Source organism: Chaetodon auriga, chromosome 11 (assembly GCF_051107435.1).
Source record: "Chaetodon auriga isolate fChaAug3 chromosome 11, fChaAug3.hap1, whole genome shotgun sequence".
Lineage (NCBI taxonomy): Eukaryota > Metazoa > Chordata > Actinopteri > Chaetodontiformes > Chaetodontidae > Chaetodon > Chaetodon auriga.
Window position 1 is genome coordinate 7,948,409 of NC_135084.1, and position 15,858 is coordinate 7,964,266.

Genomic DNA, 15,858 nt, shown 5'->3' on the forward strand with positions numbered 1-15,858 from the left:
TGTCGCTCAAACATCCAGCCTGATCCAGAGCCATCCGTTATTCACAGTAAAGACGAGGCTGTTTTCTACAAACGGCGTCACGGCGAAGATTTTTTTCTATGCCGTGCTAATATCCAGCTTCGCTAAGCAGAGCTCTGACTCATGAATAAGGGTGATTTTAGGGAATATGGCTTAACAAAGAAGAAGAATATCATTAAATTCTTTTGCTTTTGTCCACTTGAACTGTGTGCTGCATTCAGAACAGCATTCTATAATCATTCTGTAAACAGGTACAGTCGGCCTGGATGACAAAGGCAATATGTCACAGTAACGGGTCAAACACACACTTATTTGGCAAAGCAACTCAATTCTAATGACAGCAAAAATTAACTTGAATGAGCATACTGTGACTAGTTCACATTTTCCAATATTCAGAGTCACATTTCCAAACCAAATGGAGATCATCTTGGAAAAACGCGAGCGGGTGATCTGCAGGCCAGCTGGCTTCGGCAAATCCTTGAAATTCAGTTTTGAGATTCATGTTTCCGAGGGTTGCTCCTCTCAAATCTAGGAGATCTGGGTAATGTGACTCTGAACGAGCTTCATAAAATATTAACAACGGTGCTGGGTTCATACCAACAGGTCCCATCCTCACTCCACAGGTCATCACTCCTGTTTGTCGAGCTGAAAACACTGAGGTGCAACACTCTGACCTTGATTTATTGTGCCTTTAAAAAAGCAAGAACTGGATGTTTCTGGCTTATGAAACCGAGCGCCAAGCTTCACATTCTGTTTGAATATTCTTTTGTACAGCAGCACTTTGCACCCTGAAATCCTGTTGAGACATATTAAAACACGCCAATAGTTCAGAAAGAAAATCCTCCTTAAAAACCCCAAATTAGAGTCAAATCTTTCGCCTCTCCCGTAGTTTGCGCTGAGGCTACTTAATCCAAAATAATCAAGCATTAGCTCCTGTAAAAGATACTATTAGAAACTGGACCTGAATCCTCGCAACAAAAAACATGCCCCTTCACTTACTTCACATTTGACTTGCTTTAATTGCACAAAATGTGCAAAAGGTCAGAGTGGTTTGGCTGCTCTTTGACCGACTGAACAAACGGCTCTCGGCTGAGCTGCCGGCTATCCGACACATGACTGATGCATCTGTTCCATTTGAACGTGCAAACACACCACCGTCTGTGTAAACATCTGCAACTCTTCTGCTGACCTGTTGTCAACCAGGAATCTGCTTCAGACACTGCTGAAGTACCACTGAGAGTAAACCTGTTCCGTCAGGGAGATTCAGTATATTGTTTCCCTCAGTGGCAAAACACTGAATTAAAAAATATTTATCTATAATAATAGTAATAACTCACTGAGGCTTGGTCACACTCACACAAAGTCCTTTAACACGTGGGAAGCGAATGGAGGTCCTGTTCTTTCTGAGTAAACACTGTGCAGATACAGTATCTTTGCTTAAAGTGTCCAGTGCGACCATGTGATAAGACAAGCAGAAGACAGAGTGTGATATTCTGAAATGTGGCGTTCACATGACAAAACACTGAAAAAGGTGTTTTTGACAAAATCAGTCTGACTGCTTCGCCTCTATGCTCGAAGCGGTTTGATTAATTATTTGTGTTGGGGTTAATATTTTATCGAGCTTGTTTCGCGTCATGTTACTCAGGTCTGCTGGAGTGAGAAAGAAATGATTAGCAGAGCAAAATCATGAATGAAAACACAGGGAGTGACGAATACAAGGCCTGCGTTTCAGAGGGAAATGGTACAGCTCATTGACGCTTATCAGATATCAATTATACTGGAGGGAGGTGTTACATAAACCCCCCCCTGCAACTGGAAGGATTTTTATCACCAGTGTTTTGAGTGCATGCAAGTTAGAGCAATTTTTACCAGTGGAAGCAATTTAGCTAAAAATTGGCACAATGAGGAGTGGTGTTTTTTAATTCCTCTGTAGAACTTTGTCACATACTTTGGACACTGTCAAAAGCCTATTGTGACAGTGTGAATCAAGAGGCGGGTATATCTGACTGTCTGCACACTGTAAGTCCACACTTGCACTGTGAGGCAGTTGTTCATGTCACATGCTGTTCATTATGAGGCCTCGGGCAGACCTGTTCCTCAGACTAGAACATGAAGTTTAACATTCAGGTCCTCTGTGTCAATAACTCACGCCATTCCACTGTGCACTTACACAACACGGCTGCTCGGTCATGCCCACAGAGATGTCACTGGAATGAGAAATGGAAGATAAAAACTGTACCGAGGTGTTCCTCGATAACACTGTTTTATTACTACTCGAGAGTGCTGCACTGAGAATCTCCTTGAACCGTGTAAAACAGCTGCTAATGCACCTGCAGCTTCTTCTCCTCCATTCAATTCCCCCAAAGCCTTTTTCAACTTCAGCAGCATCTAATCAAAAATGGCAAAGGCTACCTGACAGCACTGTGATAAAAATGACAGTGAAATACTATCCAATAAACTATTCCTAACGCCTCCATGCCGCATAATATGCATTCCATTAAGTGCACGGTCCTGATGCCTCATCCTTATTGTATGCATGTGGAGTAGCCTTTAATCTGCTCCCTGTGACTCACAATGACAACCGTGAGCCTCGCTGCTACCTGGGAACTTAAAGAAACAGCCGCATCAGAAAGCATTAATCAGTCTTTTTTAAAAATGACACCAAGCGGTATCCAGCATGGTGGAAAGTGAAGAGGAAGCGTTTAATTTCCAGCCTGGAGTATTTGGGCTATCTCCTGGGGTTTCAGCTTCAGAGTGCGGCACCCATGGCGGGTCGCATTTCCACTGTATGGATCTATCCTGACTGCAGTGAGTGTCCCACAGCCAGAGCGCCTCTCTGCTGAGATGCAAAATCACAACGGACTGACTCATGAGAGCACTTAAGTCTAATCAAGTCTGCAGTGACTGAGTGATTAATCAGGTATAGATTAAGTAGATCATAAGATAGTGACATAAAGTCAGCTGCTCAGGTAAAAAAGATAAAAGGTGGGAATGGAAATAATAATTCAAAAACATGCCCTGAAAGCATTAAAGAGGCCCAGCAGCAGACATGCAGCAGTGATCCAGAGCAGGAACATGCTTACCTCAGTGTGCTGGTTATCCAGTGTTGTGCTCGCTGCTGCAGACACACTTCACTGAGCTGTGTGCGCCGACGGCTGCTCTCCGGCAGCGTCCTGTCAGCGCTTCACTCTCAGCGGCCGCAGCTGCGTCAAGAGCCCGCACAGCACAACCAGCGAGCCCCGGGGGCTGCGCCGCCGCCCCTCCACAATAAAAGCCTGCACTCAGTCGCGTCAGAATGAAACTGAAAGAAGGGTCGGAGATGTGGCCACATTCAAGTGTTGTGACTTAAAGCACTACCTATTAAAAGATTTTTTTGTGGTCACTGTGGGGCAGCTGAAAACCCGTAAGCTTGACAGTGATTAGCAACATCGTTAGAAGTCATGTTTCTGTCCACTTGATGAAACTAAATCAAATATTCACTATCTTTTAGCTCTGTTTTTGGTCCCTATTGACTCCTGAGGGAAATATTGTCTCTGTAGTTGCTAAATGCTCCATGAGGTTCACTGGCTTGTTGCTAACCTCATGTGTCTACAGGAAACTGATGGCAAACAGTGAAGTTGAAAACAATGACCTGACAGAATGTGTTTCATAATGTTTTGCAGAATTCCATACAATATTCTAAATGAGCCTGACAAATGAGTCTGTAGAAAATGTTATTTCAGTCAGTGCATGTCTCAGCCATGTTTCAGCTTCTCATGATTAAAATACACTGATGGATTCATAGGCGAGTGTGCTCTGGAGTACTTCTGCTTCGTATGTTCCTGTTGACAGATCAGAACAGGAAACACATCGAACAACCACTTGGAGGTTTATAGTGTTATGATGACCTCTATCACATTTGAGAAGATGCCACAATCTCTGTGAGGTCACAGGAAACACGCAGTAACAAACTGTTTACCAAAGAATACAAACAAGCAAAAAGGATCCTTTAAATGTGTATGCAAGCTTCCATCTTCCATGTAAAACAGTCAATGCATAGAGTGAGCGTGTTCATACCAAAAGTAAATAAACAACAAAAAACCTCATTTTTACTGAAGTGAGATTCAAATATTGGATAAAGATAAAAATAGGCTAAATTTTAATTCTTTCATGAAGCACTTTTTCTTAGCTTGGATTGTGGAGCACATTTTTATAACATTATCTTTATCAGTATAATTTTCTTTTTTGACAGACATCCTCATAAGATAATAAACCACAAATCTATACCTGCTTGTTACTTCAGAAAGAATATACTCTTCAGTTTCACTTTGATGCCTGTGGTACAGATTTTACTTTGAAAGTTTTGACCAGAAATCCAATCTGACTGCAGTCTCTGACACTTTGTGCATGTGTCTCGCCTCTTCACTTCACAGGGGACAGATTTTGCAGTCAGTGTTCATTTCTAATCATAACAGTGGAGTCATGAGTCATTTGATTTAAGCGTTGCATGCTTAATGAGACCAAATCAACCAGGAAAAGCTTTTCAAATACATGTAAAAGATGTTAGTAGAGGCCGATTTTAGCTCCACCAAGTGACCAAACCTCATATTGCACAAATGAATCAGTGATGGTTGTAAAGGAGTCGATTGAATTAAGGACACGATCAAGTACATAAAAGGAGCATATTTCTATATTTCATTATGAAATTCAGAATTTACAAGTCTGATGTACCACAAGAGAGACTTCCTAAGTGCTCACCCTAAAGGTTATTTTAGCATCCACTCATGAATTCTCCAAGTTTAAAGTTTACAGAAACACACACAGCCAAACTCTAAGTCCTTTAACAACATAACAGTGACATTATTTGAGGTAAAATAAGTAGAATATAATGTCAGAACAACTCACAGTTAACCACTAGCATAATAATATCATACATATCTCTGGTGAAGACAGCATTAACTTCACTGGGTCAGTTAACGTGACAGGAGACCCACCGACAGCCATGTTTAAATATCACAATTAAGATTTCGAATACATGTTTCGCCTTTTCCCTATTTTGACACATTACACATGTAAAAACTGACAAGAAAGAGGACAAAAATACTCCAAACCTATAATATGTTTTGTTGGAGATACTTTACAAGTATCACAGTGAAAGGATGAACTGTTTCAGAGTTATTAGAGGTGAAGAATATAACATGTTTACAGTAAAAACAGAATATATACACTGATATCACAGACGCACACTCACAGACACAGTGAAACATTACGGGGAATTAAATTAATTGAATTGAATTTCAAGCAAAATAAAAAACTGTGCAGATTCATCTTGTTAAATCCTGCTGGTTGCTTACAGAAGAACTCAGCGTCCTTCCAACTCCTCCATCCGTCTTAAATATAAATAACCCATAGCTTCAGGTATGAAGTGGACACGTGTGGATCACCGCAGACGGCGTGGTATGGGAGGTGCTGAGTTTGTGTGCCTCTGGGTGGGTCTTTGAGGAAGTGCTCGAGTCGGGCAGGATATGTAGCGCTCGTGCAGCATCTTCTCTGGCACCCTACGAGAAGCGGACAGTGCTGTAAGGTCGACGGCTCTGACGCACACGTGAACACACAGTAAAGGGTGGGTGAATCTGTGATTATCATTAAAAAAAACTAAACTCAAGGAGAACACATCTCTACAAACAAAATAGGCTCTTTCACCTTTCTTATCCATGTGAATACATTTAAGAGTTTGTTCTGAAATCACTATAATGAATGAATTCATTATTTTAATACATTTAAATGTGTGATAGGATAGTAAAAGGCATCTTAACTATTGCAGTCAACTGAACTGAACATAGCACATGCTACAACATATAATGTGGATCCCGCTGATGTGCCAACCAACTACTGAGAGCAGCTCTTTTCAAAACTGACCCGACTCCGCTCAAGACTGACTGACCCACACCTGAAAAAAACCAGCTGCTAGTCGCACCATCATCATCACTACAATCTGACATCAGATGCCTCATCAGAGAGAGGCAGCTCCAGAGGTTAGGTTAGCAGAGGTGAGTGTGATATGTGTTCAATAATTCAGTACAGCCAGGGGGGCAATACTAAATTCTCCATGTACCAGAACAACGATGGGTTGAGCTAGACGTTTCTTCAGCGCTGGCCCGGAGAAAGGTAACGTGAACAAGAGAGACAGGTGATGTATAGAGTACATTAACAGCTGAACAAATCAAAGGTGTGTCAGAGCAGACATCTGGCACGCTGTCGTACACACTGTACTCTTCCAACCACATGACTTTTTAAAGAGATAAGACGTCTATCGCTGAAACTCGTCAGACTGTTTCATTTTCTTGAAGTTACAGGAATTCAGTGCAGTTATTGTTAGCAATCAAACCCTTTTTAGCGCCACTTTGATCTTTGCTTTCATTTGACGGTGTTCTCAGTATGCGATCTCACACTTTGTCTATGGTCGATATTTATAGGTTTACACTGCATGAAAATCACCACTTTCTCACTTAGGCTTCCTCCCCAGTGCACAGCTGTGAATCACTGGTGGCTGAACATTTCCTGTCTATCATTTACTGTTTCACTCCTCGTCCACACACATCATACATCTACACTTCTGTTTTAATTGCTATTAGGCATCACCACATCGCAGTGTGATCCATTTGCTACATTGCATTGTTCTACATGCATTTCTGCTGTGTCATATTGTTCATTACTGCATTATATTAATTGCACATGTATGAGTAAACTCAATCACTGGTCTTTAAACTGACCTTTCTGGGACCCGTGGAGGAATCCTGGGTGGAGTCATGTGGGCTGCAGCATCAGACGGCCGCGGAGGTCGTGGTGGAGGAGGGAGATTTTCTATCCCGTCCTTTAAACAAATAAATAAATAAATAAATGTATGTGACAACACCTACAGCACTTTAAAATTAAATATTGTGACAAATCAAACATTCAATAAATATCATTTTCTATCTTTATAGCAATGACTCAATTAATCGATTAATCAATAAAATTGTCATTTTTCCAGCAGAAGTGCCAAACTCTCTCGCTTTAGCTTCTCCATTGTCTCATCTCTTAAACTTGTGTGACATAACATTGAAGTTCTTTTGGCATTAGAAACAAGCAGTCTGAAGAGATCAACTTGTGCTTTAGGAAACTGACATTTACACTGTTTTTCTGACATATGACAGAACCAACGATGACTGCCTTAATCAAAAGATCACCAGCAGATGAGTTGATAAAGAAAAGCGTTGTTAGCTGCAGGCCTGCCGACCTTCAGATATAAGACCTTAGGACATGAGCAGGGGTTTCAAAAAGTGTGTCACAATGTGAAATCTGTAGTAAAAGCAGCACAGTTCTGATCATGAGTGATTTCTGACGAACTATTGTGCAACATGTGCTTCAAAGATTACAGGAGAAGTTTCAGTCTATTGACGATTTCTGGTAAAAGTAAAACTGCACTTTTAAATATTCTAAGAACTGAAGCAGCCAGTGACGCCAGAATAAAACTAGCCTCATCTTTTGGTGTTTATTTATGTCATGCATGTTACAGCAGCAGAGGACAGGGTCCGACATGTGCAGCACCACAACCGAAAGCGAAGGTTCAGTTGGTGCGTTGGCACGGTGTTTCTGATGTGAACGCAGGTGTGAAGAATGTTGCTGCTACGTGCACTGAAAAGGCAAACGCTCTTATTGGTGATTGAGGCTCACCTCAAAGTCAGGTTCTGTCCCGCTGCTGTAGCTGAAGGTGCTGTGAGTGCTCAGTCTGTTGCTCTCAGTGCCTGACGTAAAAAAAAAAAAAAAGATGGGTTCATGTGGAAAGACAACAGGTGATTTCAAGTTTTAGTGCTTGTTGTGAATTATGTCAATACAATACACGACAAAAACATGGTATTTGTACAGCATGTCTGCAGGAAGAGGTGTGAGCGATCAGAGCGAGATTAACCAGAGAAGCCTGCAGAGAACAGACAGGCTCAATGTGACAATCACGAGGCTGTCAGTAAAAATTTTCCAATTCTTGTCAACACATCCGTGGACTTGAAAGCGCAGTGTTTGTGCTCCTCTGATATTTGCGTGTACGCTTCTGGTATATTTTTTTTAGTTGTACGTCAGTTTTCTTGAGCAATAACAAAATGATACAAAGAGCAGGAAAATAAAGAGACAGTTCCTTCATAAAACATGTAAATAACCTAGAATTCATACATAAACATAAAAGGAGCAGTGAAAAAACCCTGAACAATGTAACTTAAGCACACAGTTACTGTTAGGGATTAATGATCTGATCTAACGTCTGTCTTTAACAGAGAAACTTCATTGTCAAACTGTCATCTGACAGAAGGAAATTTCCGTTTCTTCTAAAGCGTAAGAACTTTACACAAGCTGTTGGTGAGGAATTGTTGTGTCTATTTGTAAGTGTTCGAGTGAAATCTGAGATGTGCGTAACGTGTTGAAATAAAGGAAAGGGGAAATAATTGGTGAGACAAGTATTTCAAGCACATTTTAAAATTTCAGAGCAGTTACGTATCTCGGGCCAAAGGGTGAAGCACTGAAGCAGGTTTGCTCACCGGGGAGTTCTCAGGAAATCCGACGTGTAATTTTATCTATGAATAACTGAGTCCATGAATGACATTAATCTGTGATAATGTCCAGAATAAACAGAGCAAGAGTGAATCTCCTCGAGAATAAATAGCCAAAGCTCCTCAGAGATTTGTTTCTCCTGTTCTTTCTTCCATTTGATGAAATTTGTATTCATAGGGGGAGTGTTAACAGATTGAAACACATCACAGACAGAGGGCACCGTCATAGCAGGGCTTGTTTGTCATGTTTCTGATTACTGCCTTGTTTCTGATTAGCAGGCATTTCAAGACATTATAGTGAGGAAATCCATGTTGTTCTTGCAAATGAGCAACAGCCCCATTCAGGTGCAGGTCACAGATAGCACTTAAATCAGCCCCAGTTGAAACCTCTATCAACCCAACGTGGCGGGAGCGACGGATTTCAAACAATCCAGAGTAGGAATGGGAATGATCTCAGCCAGCAAGAAACCCTGGTTTGCTTGCAGATACTGGACACATTGTGCATCATGCAGTGATAAAACAGAATGAGGAAGCTACGGCTTGTTCAGCATTGTTGAAGTGTGAAACAGAGCTCTACACATGTAAGGGAGGACATTCAAAATGCTCGTATCTCTCACGGGTCACGAGATGGCCGCCATTTTTGTGAGCATTGCACTATTTCCAATGGCAGGCAGCTGCTCAGGCTGTGGCACAGAGGACACAGGAGTGAGAAGTAATGCCATTTTCTACCAAGTCAGAAGAAAACGTATTTATTGACAAACATCTCTCTAGTTGCTGCATGGAAAAAACATTCTTGAGTCAAGTTCACTCTGCCCACTACTTAATCTAGTTTGGGATTATTCCACTGGATTTAACTTCAAGCATTTTGACCTCCCTCTACCCAGGTTGCACCCAGTTGGTTAAATGACAAAAAAAGAGGAAAATTTAAGCTTTTTCATGAGAAGTTTGAACAACTACGAATGTTAGTGCTTCCAATATCACCACTGCCTCCAAGTGCCACTACGTGAGACTTCTTTTGAGTGCGGAGAGCTGAGACTGTGGTCCTTCTCGTTTAATCACAGCTCTGACCACTGAGCCAGCATGCTGAAATATGAGCCAAACAAACCAAGAAAAAAGCATTATGACTCACTGGACGTGCTGGACGTGCTACCTGTCTTCCAGCTGCCTCTCTGGATAATCTGCGCCGCTGGGCGGGGAGGAGGAGGGGCCACCTCTCTGGGTGCTGGCTCATACACAGAACACTCTAATGTCACAGTGGAGCCCCAGTATAGGTTCCTCTGCAGCGGAGCACTTATCTCATAATCTAACAGGGGAGACACCACATCAAATGTTAGCATTATGCAAAACAACAGGATGTTATTTTCCACTGTGTGGAGCCCAAAATGAATCATTTTATAACTGTAAGAAACGCTAACAGTCTGTCCATCATGAGACGTGTTAAAAGGCATTTGAGCTATAAATAAATATTCAGATAATAAACAGTCAAATGATTCTACCAAGCTCCTTTCCTGTCTTCTGTCTCTCCTTGTGACGCCTGGTGATGCTGTCTCGTAATCGCTTCAGATTTTCCTGAAGAAGACAGAAACGTTACACATGACACACGTTCGATGCTCGAGCGACGATCAACACCTGACAGACCATGAAGTGTTGATCTACCTGCTGATAGCGTATGGAGTTGGCCCTCCGCTCATGGTCAAACTGCCAGGCCTTGAACTCTTGGACGGCCTCATCCACGGTGATTTCACCCACTTTCACCCTCTCCTGCAGAGATATGAGCTGTCTCTGTCCAGGTGTCTTCATCCCAGCGTAGGGGTCATAGACAGGAGAGGGGGGGAGCGCCACAGGCTGAGCTGGATGGGTGGAAAAGGACGTCATTCAACAAGAACAGGGGAGCTGTCAAACACTGTGAAATCTTACACCGTCCAGAGAAAACATAAAACATTTTTCCGGGGAAATCAGTAACTAGAAAAAACAATGTGGAGTAAAAATTAAAGACTTTTTTATTTAAGTTGAAAAATAAAACATTAACACCAACCATCTCAGCTTTCCGTGAATGCATGAATACAGCTTTCGTTAATGAGAAGGTCAGCAGGCTCACTAACTGGCCGATCAAAATAACTACAGTACATATTGTACTTTGATCTTAGATGAGTCAGGCTGCAGAGCTGAGCAGAGTAATTCCCCCGACTGAAATTTCTTAACCTTAGTGGTCACAATATGGTCTACCGCTTCCCTTAGATTAGTTACACAGTAAATACAAACGGTGGGCTTTATTTTCATCTGCCGGCTACGAGAAATGAGCTATGAGGCGGTGATGCAAATAAGGCTCACACGCAACTCAAAACAAGATGCAGCTCAGCAGATCGGTCTCATCTAACAAATTTCAAAACTTGTTGGTTTTCCTAGTGTGTCACATGACCTGAGTTTCATGAGTCTCATGCTTGCACTCACACGATATCACAAAACAGCAAGATGATGCCTCGCTGCTAATTTAAAAACAAGTTTCATGATTAAATCACTAAAATGTTAACATTTAAAATCATTTTATTCCTAATTCTGTATGTCAGCCATGGAATATCTGCAGAAGATATGACTTTTAATCTTTTAGGGGGTTATTTTTGTGAATTCTCTAAAGTGTTCTTTACCTGCAGAATATCCCATTTCCAGCGTTGCACTTTGATCAGATGTGACTTTATCTGAAAACACTGTCAGAAATATCTATTATCTATTTTTGCCTGGGGAACATTTAATGAAATATGACAGAGGAGAACATTTTGGGAAGTACAAAGGGACTGCTCAATACCTCTAGAGATGTATGTCATAGACTTCTCAGGCTCAGGCTCAGACTCAGGTCTGGGGATGGGGGCTGGTGGACGGTTCAGGATTAAAGGGTTATAGGTACTGTTTGCATCCACAGTATCATAGATATCCTCTGGGGAGAGCTTGTATGGATCCTCCTCTTCTTCAGCTTGATCTACATCATTATGATCTTTTTCTGCTTTCTCACTTTGATGGTGCTTGTTGTTGTCCTGGTTTACACTGGCATGTGGCTTTGCTGAAGGACACGACATAAATGCATTACACACACTCTTCATACACGCTGCTACTTTAAAGACAGTGCTCTCAAAGTTATTCAAACGTGTACCTTGGAAGAACTTCCTAAGCATAACTTCCTCAGGGTTCTCGTCTACCGCACTCATCACCTCATCTAAAAAAAAAACAAAGCCGGATGATCAGCAGCAGCTTAACCAGCAGTTTTGTAACGTACATCATGGTTAAATAAGATCATATTAATCTTACATAGGTCCTCTGCACAATCAGGATCAATCCCCAGCATTGACTCATATATGTCCTCTGAGCAACCTGAGTATTTCATCATGATATCTTGAGAGGTAGCTGACATCAACTCATACACATCTGCACCCTCCTCTGTGTCGATGGAGTCTACAAAGTGAGACTTGAGCATGTCTGCCGTCTCCTGGATTTGTTTGAACACAAGAGACAGGTGGACAGTGACTAAGAAGATCACAATCTGACAACATACTGTTGGACTCATCGGAAAAATAAGAATAAGCTCTGGACTTACAACAAATTCATCCATGAACTGTCTGAGATCGGAGAAGCCACTCTTCTCTGCCAGCGTGTTTGGGTAGTCTCCATCCTTGTTCATCACGCTGTAAGCTTGCAGAGCCCCGGGACACTGAAGGAGAATAGTGGTCAGCTTCTTCAAGCCGTACTTAGCAGCAAAGTGGAGGAGCGTGGGAAGTTCCTCATTACGCTGATCTGAAGGACAGAAAGTAATCAGATACAACAGTTTACATGACTGCATGTTGGCTGCTTTTGCTCATTTGGGTTTCATCATAACAGCTCAAACAGGCATTGCAGAGGTGCAGAGCATATGCTTCCAGATATGCTCCAGTAATACACCTGCAGCTACATAAGATCTGGCCCCAACTTATCTGGAGTTATCTGGTCAATGCTGCCAAATAAATCAGCTCTGGCAACGAACAGAAGAAGAAATCTGCACAGCACTCACATGCCGCCATATTGTCTTCCTCAATCTGTCTGATTCCAAACAGCTGAAGACCAGTTGCAGGCATCCTGGATTTTAAGGAGTCAGTTAACATGTTGTCGAGCGATTCTGTTGTGTTCGACGTCAAGTTGAAGGCCTGAAAGAAGAAAATGGCTTACATAAACCGGAGAGCCATAAAATGAGTAAAACACAACCATGTTTACTGTACGACATAATGTCCCACCTGGCAGATGAAGTTAACAGGATCAGCGGCGTGTTCAAGATACTGACTGACTTCTCCCATGTTGGTATAATACGTAACAGGCCTCAAGCTGACGCAGGATTGGTCAGCGTACATGGTGAGTGATACCACTCCGGCAGGCATATCTGGAAGAAAAAGAAGAAAAGTTTTCAAGATCTTTCCATCGATAGCGTCAAAACAGACTGAGGTCATGTGATTTCCTGGAGATGCTTACCAGGTGCAGTCACACTTAAAGTGTATTCATTCTCCACAGTGGCCGGGACCCTTTTTGCAGCTACAGCTTCAGATGAAAACTCCACCTCTGGTATTGACTGATTGTCTACTTTATGAGTGAAAATGATATAAAGTGTCTCCAATTCCTTAAAAAACAAAAAAAAACAAAACATGCCTTCTTAGTATTTAAAATATTGTATTGATACCAGCATACCAGCACTCAATAACCTCTGTCACACAATTAAATTAAGTACACACGGTGCGGCCTTGGAGGCAGCTCTGATCCACAGTGATATTGTCTTGACTGTGTGGTTACTTCAGTCTTACCCCGCACAGAACTCTGTTTGGTTGAACGGTGAGACAGGTGAGGTGCGTGGGTGCGCTCCTTTCCTCACTCGTTGAATTCCCCTTGCTCACCGGTTCTTCGTCCTTCAGGACAGTTTCTTTTTGCTCTCCTGACACCACTTCCTCTTTTTCTTCAGCCGTGGGATTTTCGGTTGAAGAGGCCGCTGCATTGTGCAACTCTGCTGCAGCTTCTCTCTCATTTTCAGCCTCCACTTGCCTGCCTTTGAATAAGAACAGTCATTGTTATCAAAAAAATCAGCTACTGCTGCGGTGACGTAAATATTCTACGTAGCTCAAAGGCGTTTTTTAAGTGGCCTTTAAATAGTCAGCTAAAGGGTAAAAGGCTCAGTTGACACATGCAAATTCACTTCCTCTCTCCACTGCAGATGGTTTCATGTGCTGAAGTTTCTGCCAGTGCACTCACACAGTAGAGGTGAGGGAAATTTCATCTGTGTACTATTTCTTTAGCAAAAAGAAGACCAAATGAAAACTGCTAAATCTGCGGATTAACCTGATTAACCAGGACACTGTTCTGGACAGGCAAGACGCTGATGTTTTTTTCCCCCTCAAACATTTGTCAAATCTTGACCACCATATACAATCTGAAATTTCATTCACTTCCATTGCAGTTGAGCCGAGTTTGACATCATAACTTTGTCACATAATTCTGTTTATCACAGTTCCAGTACATGTAATTTGAGTGAACTGGCCCTTTAATTACTTATATTTAAAGTATGATTAATTTTGCATACTCTCAGTGACGGACTCCATAATGGTGGAAATGTAGAGAGCGGGGTCATCCTCAGCTGAGACCTTTCTCCAGCTCGGCCAGTCTTTGAAGCTCTCCATCGGTATGTCGTACTCTGACACGCCGCACAGCAGCGCCACCACTCTGTGTGGAGGATAAAGGAGTCTCTGAAGCGCTCCATGCAGTTCAGGGTCACAGAGCATGTCCAGCAGTGCTGCCGTGAAGAGCAGCACAACGCATTTGCAGCTTTGGAAATACTCAAAGTTATATCCGTGGAGCTGATCAGCTGGGCCGACCGCATACAGCAAAATGTTCCTTTTGCGGAAATGCCGGGAGGATTTCATGATCTGCTGCAGATACGCTGCCCATTCCTGTGCATCAGCCGTGTGCAGAATTAACAGCTCGTGTGCTGAGTGTGATTCAGAATTAGCTGAAAAAGAGAATGTATTACACAGTGAGTGTGTACAGTACATGCATTCAAACAGTCTGAAAATTGCCTTAGCAAAGCTGGGAAAATATCAATCATTAGTTCCTCTTAAACATCGCTGATCCAGCCTAACCACGTGCAATGAATCACAATCCAGTAATCGTCTCAAACATTACGCTAATGATATGACACTGGTCATATTATGTGTTGGCTTCCATGTTGCAGCAGGTAGTGTTTGTCAGGTAAATGCTCCACAACATACCAGCTGTCCGGCTGTGAAATGTCAAGGTGACTGTGGTTGGAGAATGAATGTCCGATTTGTTTGATATGTCAGCGCGGAGCCAACAAGGAGTTGTGCAAACATTGCACTGTGTCAACACCGGTCAGAGTAATTTTGTTTGACTCATTACAGTGTTTAATCAGGTCAAGTTCACCTCTGTACACGCTAACAGGGAAAGAAATCCAACTCGCCCATTTCACCTTCATCACATTTGCCACTGATGACGAGGCAGACAGACTTGCCATCTGTTTCTTAAGGGACTGATAACATGTCCGATTCAGTTTTAGAAGTGGGAAATTATCATCTAACCCACATATGAATTTAACCATACAGGAAGCTAAGATGCTTGCTTCCTCTTTTCTAAAAAAAAAAAAAAAAAAAAAAGCTCAGAAAAGAATTTAATATTAATAATTAAATAAAAGTTAAATAGAGTTTAATAAATGAACGTATCACATCTGAAAAGGAAAAGCATTCTAAATGACGTATCTTCATTGTGTAATAAATGACATCTGTACAGAGCTGTTTTTATAGAAATATATATCTTATTTTCACCACCTGAAACTGACTAAAAACAGTTATAGACGAAATGTCATATTCACCTGATTGAATATGTGACACCGGTTCTTCCATGGTTGCGAAGCCTCAAACGTGGACAAAATCAGCCCACAAGGAACATCCCAAATATGTCCTTTTGGTTTCTCGAGTTCACTTCAGCTGCTTTCCTCTTCAAATGAGACGATTTTTAGCTTTCACCAGCTACAGTAGAGCTCTTTGCTCAGTTGTATTAATAGCAACCCTTAGTTTCCTGATTTTGGTGACTCTGCCCCACTTCCTGAAACAGTTGAAGAAGTGAGAAAATGCACCATAGTGGTGTCATGTCGTGCAAGATGTGATGACAGTCATCATGCCTGTTCTTCGTTAGTCATGTGCACATAACGAAAGCAATACAAGAGAAGGATTATTGAATTTTTGAGGCATGCAGACACTGACCT

At 42.0% G+C, this 15,858-nt stretch overlaps 2 protein-coding genes across 8 annotated transcripts in view; both read right to left on the reverse strand.

Moving 5' to 3' along the window:
• Positions 1–3,204, reverse strand: part of sorbs1 (sorbin and SH3 domain containing 1) — a 41,298-nt gene extending 38,094 nt beyond the window's left edge. For 6 of the 7 annotated variants that reach the window (XM_076743459.1, XM_076743457.1, XM_076743453.1 and 3 more), the window contains exon 1: positions 3,102–3,184. The gene's annotated coding sequence lies outside the window, so the exon portion shown is untranslated. Of the gene's footprint in view, positions 1–3,101 lie in introns of all 7 variants that reach the window. The other variant, XM_076743456.1, reaches the window with a different exon arrangement.
• A 1,212-nt stretch (positions 3,205–4,416) lies between these two features.
• On the reverse strand, positions 4,417–15,655 carry pik3ap1 (phosphoinositide-3-kinase adaptor protein 1). The gene is made up of 17 exons (XM_076742287.1): positions 15,466–15,655; positions 14,164–14,589; positions 13,394–13,632; positions 13,068–13,212; positions 12,836–12,978; positions 12,616–12,748; positions 12,166–12,362; positions 11,880–12,057; positions 11,725–11,787; positions 11,383–11,634; positions 11,225–11,284; positions 10,236–10,429; positions 10,076–10,148; positions 9,709–9,882; positions 7,714–7,784; positions 6,771–6,871; positions 4,417–5,555 (listed from the first exon to the last, which is right to left on the reverse strand). Exons 1-17 carry the CDS (start codon positions 15,494–15,496, stop codon positions 5,438–5,440), a joined length of 2,598 nt encoding a protein of 865 aa, XP_076598402.1. The 5' UTR covers positions 15,497–15,655; the 3' UTR covers positions 4,417–5,437.
• Between the last annotated feature and the right edge of the window lie 203 nt (positions 15,656–15,858).

What these genes read in the sequence shown, in the direction of transcription:
- pik3ap1 (XM_076742287.1), bottom strand. Translation starts at nt 15,496, where the DNA reads ATGGAAGAACCGGTGTCACATATTCAATCAG. An exon ending in GGTGTCACATATTCAATCAG is followed by an intron (nt 14,590 to 15,465) that starts GTGAATATGACA and finishes TCTCTTTTTCAG; the next exon opens with CTAATTCTGAATCACACTCA. An exon ending in GAAGACAGGAAAGGAGCTTG is followed by an intron (nt 9,883 to 10,075) that starts GTAGAATCATTT and finishes CTCCCCTGTTAG; the next exon opens with ATTATGAGATAAGTGCTCCG.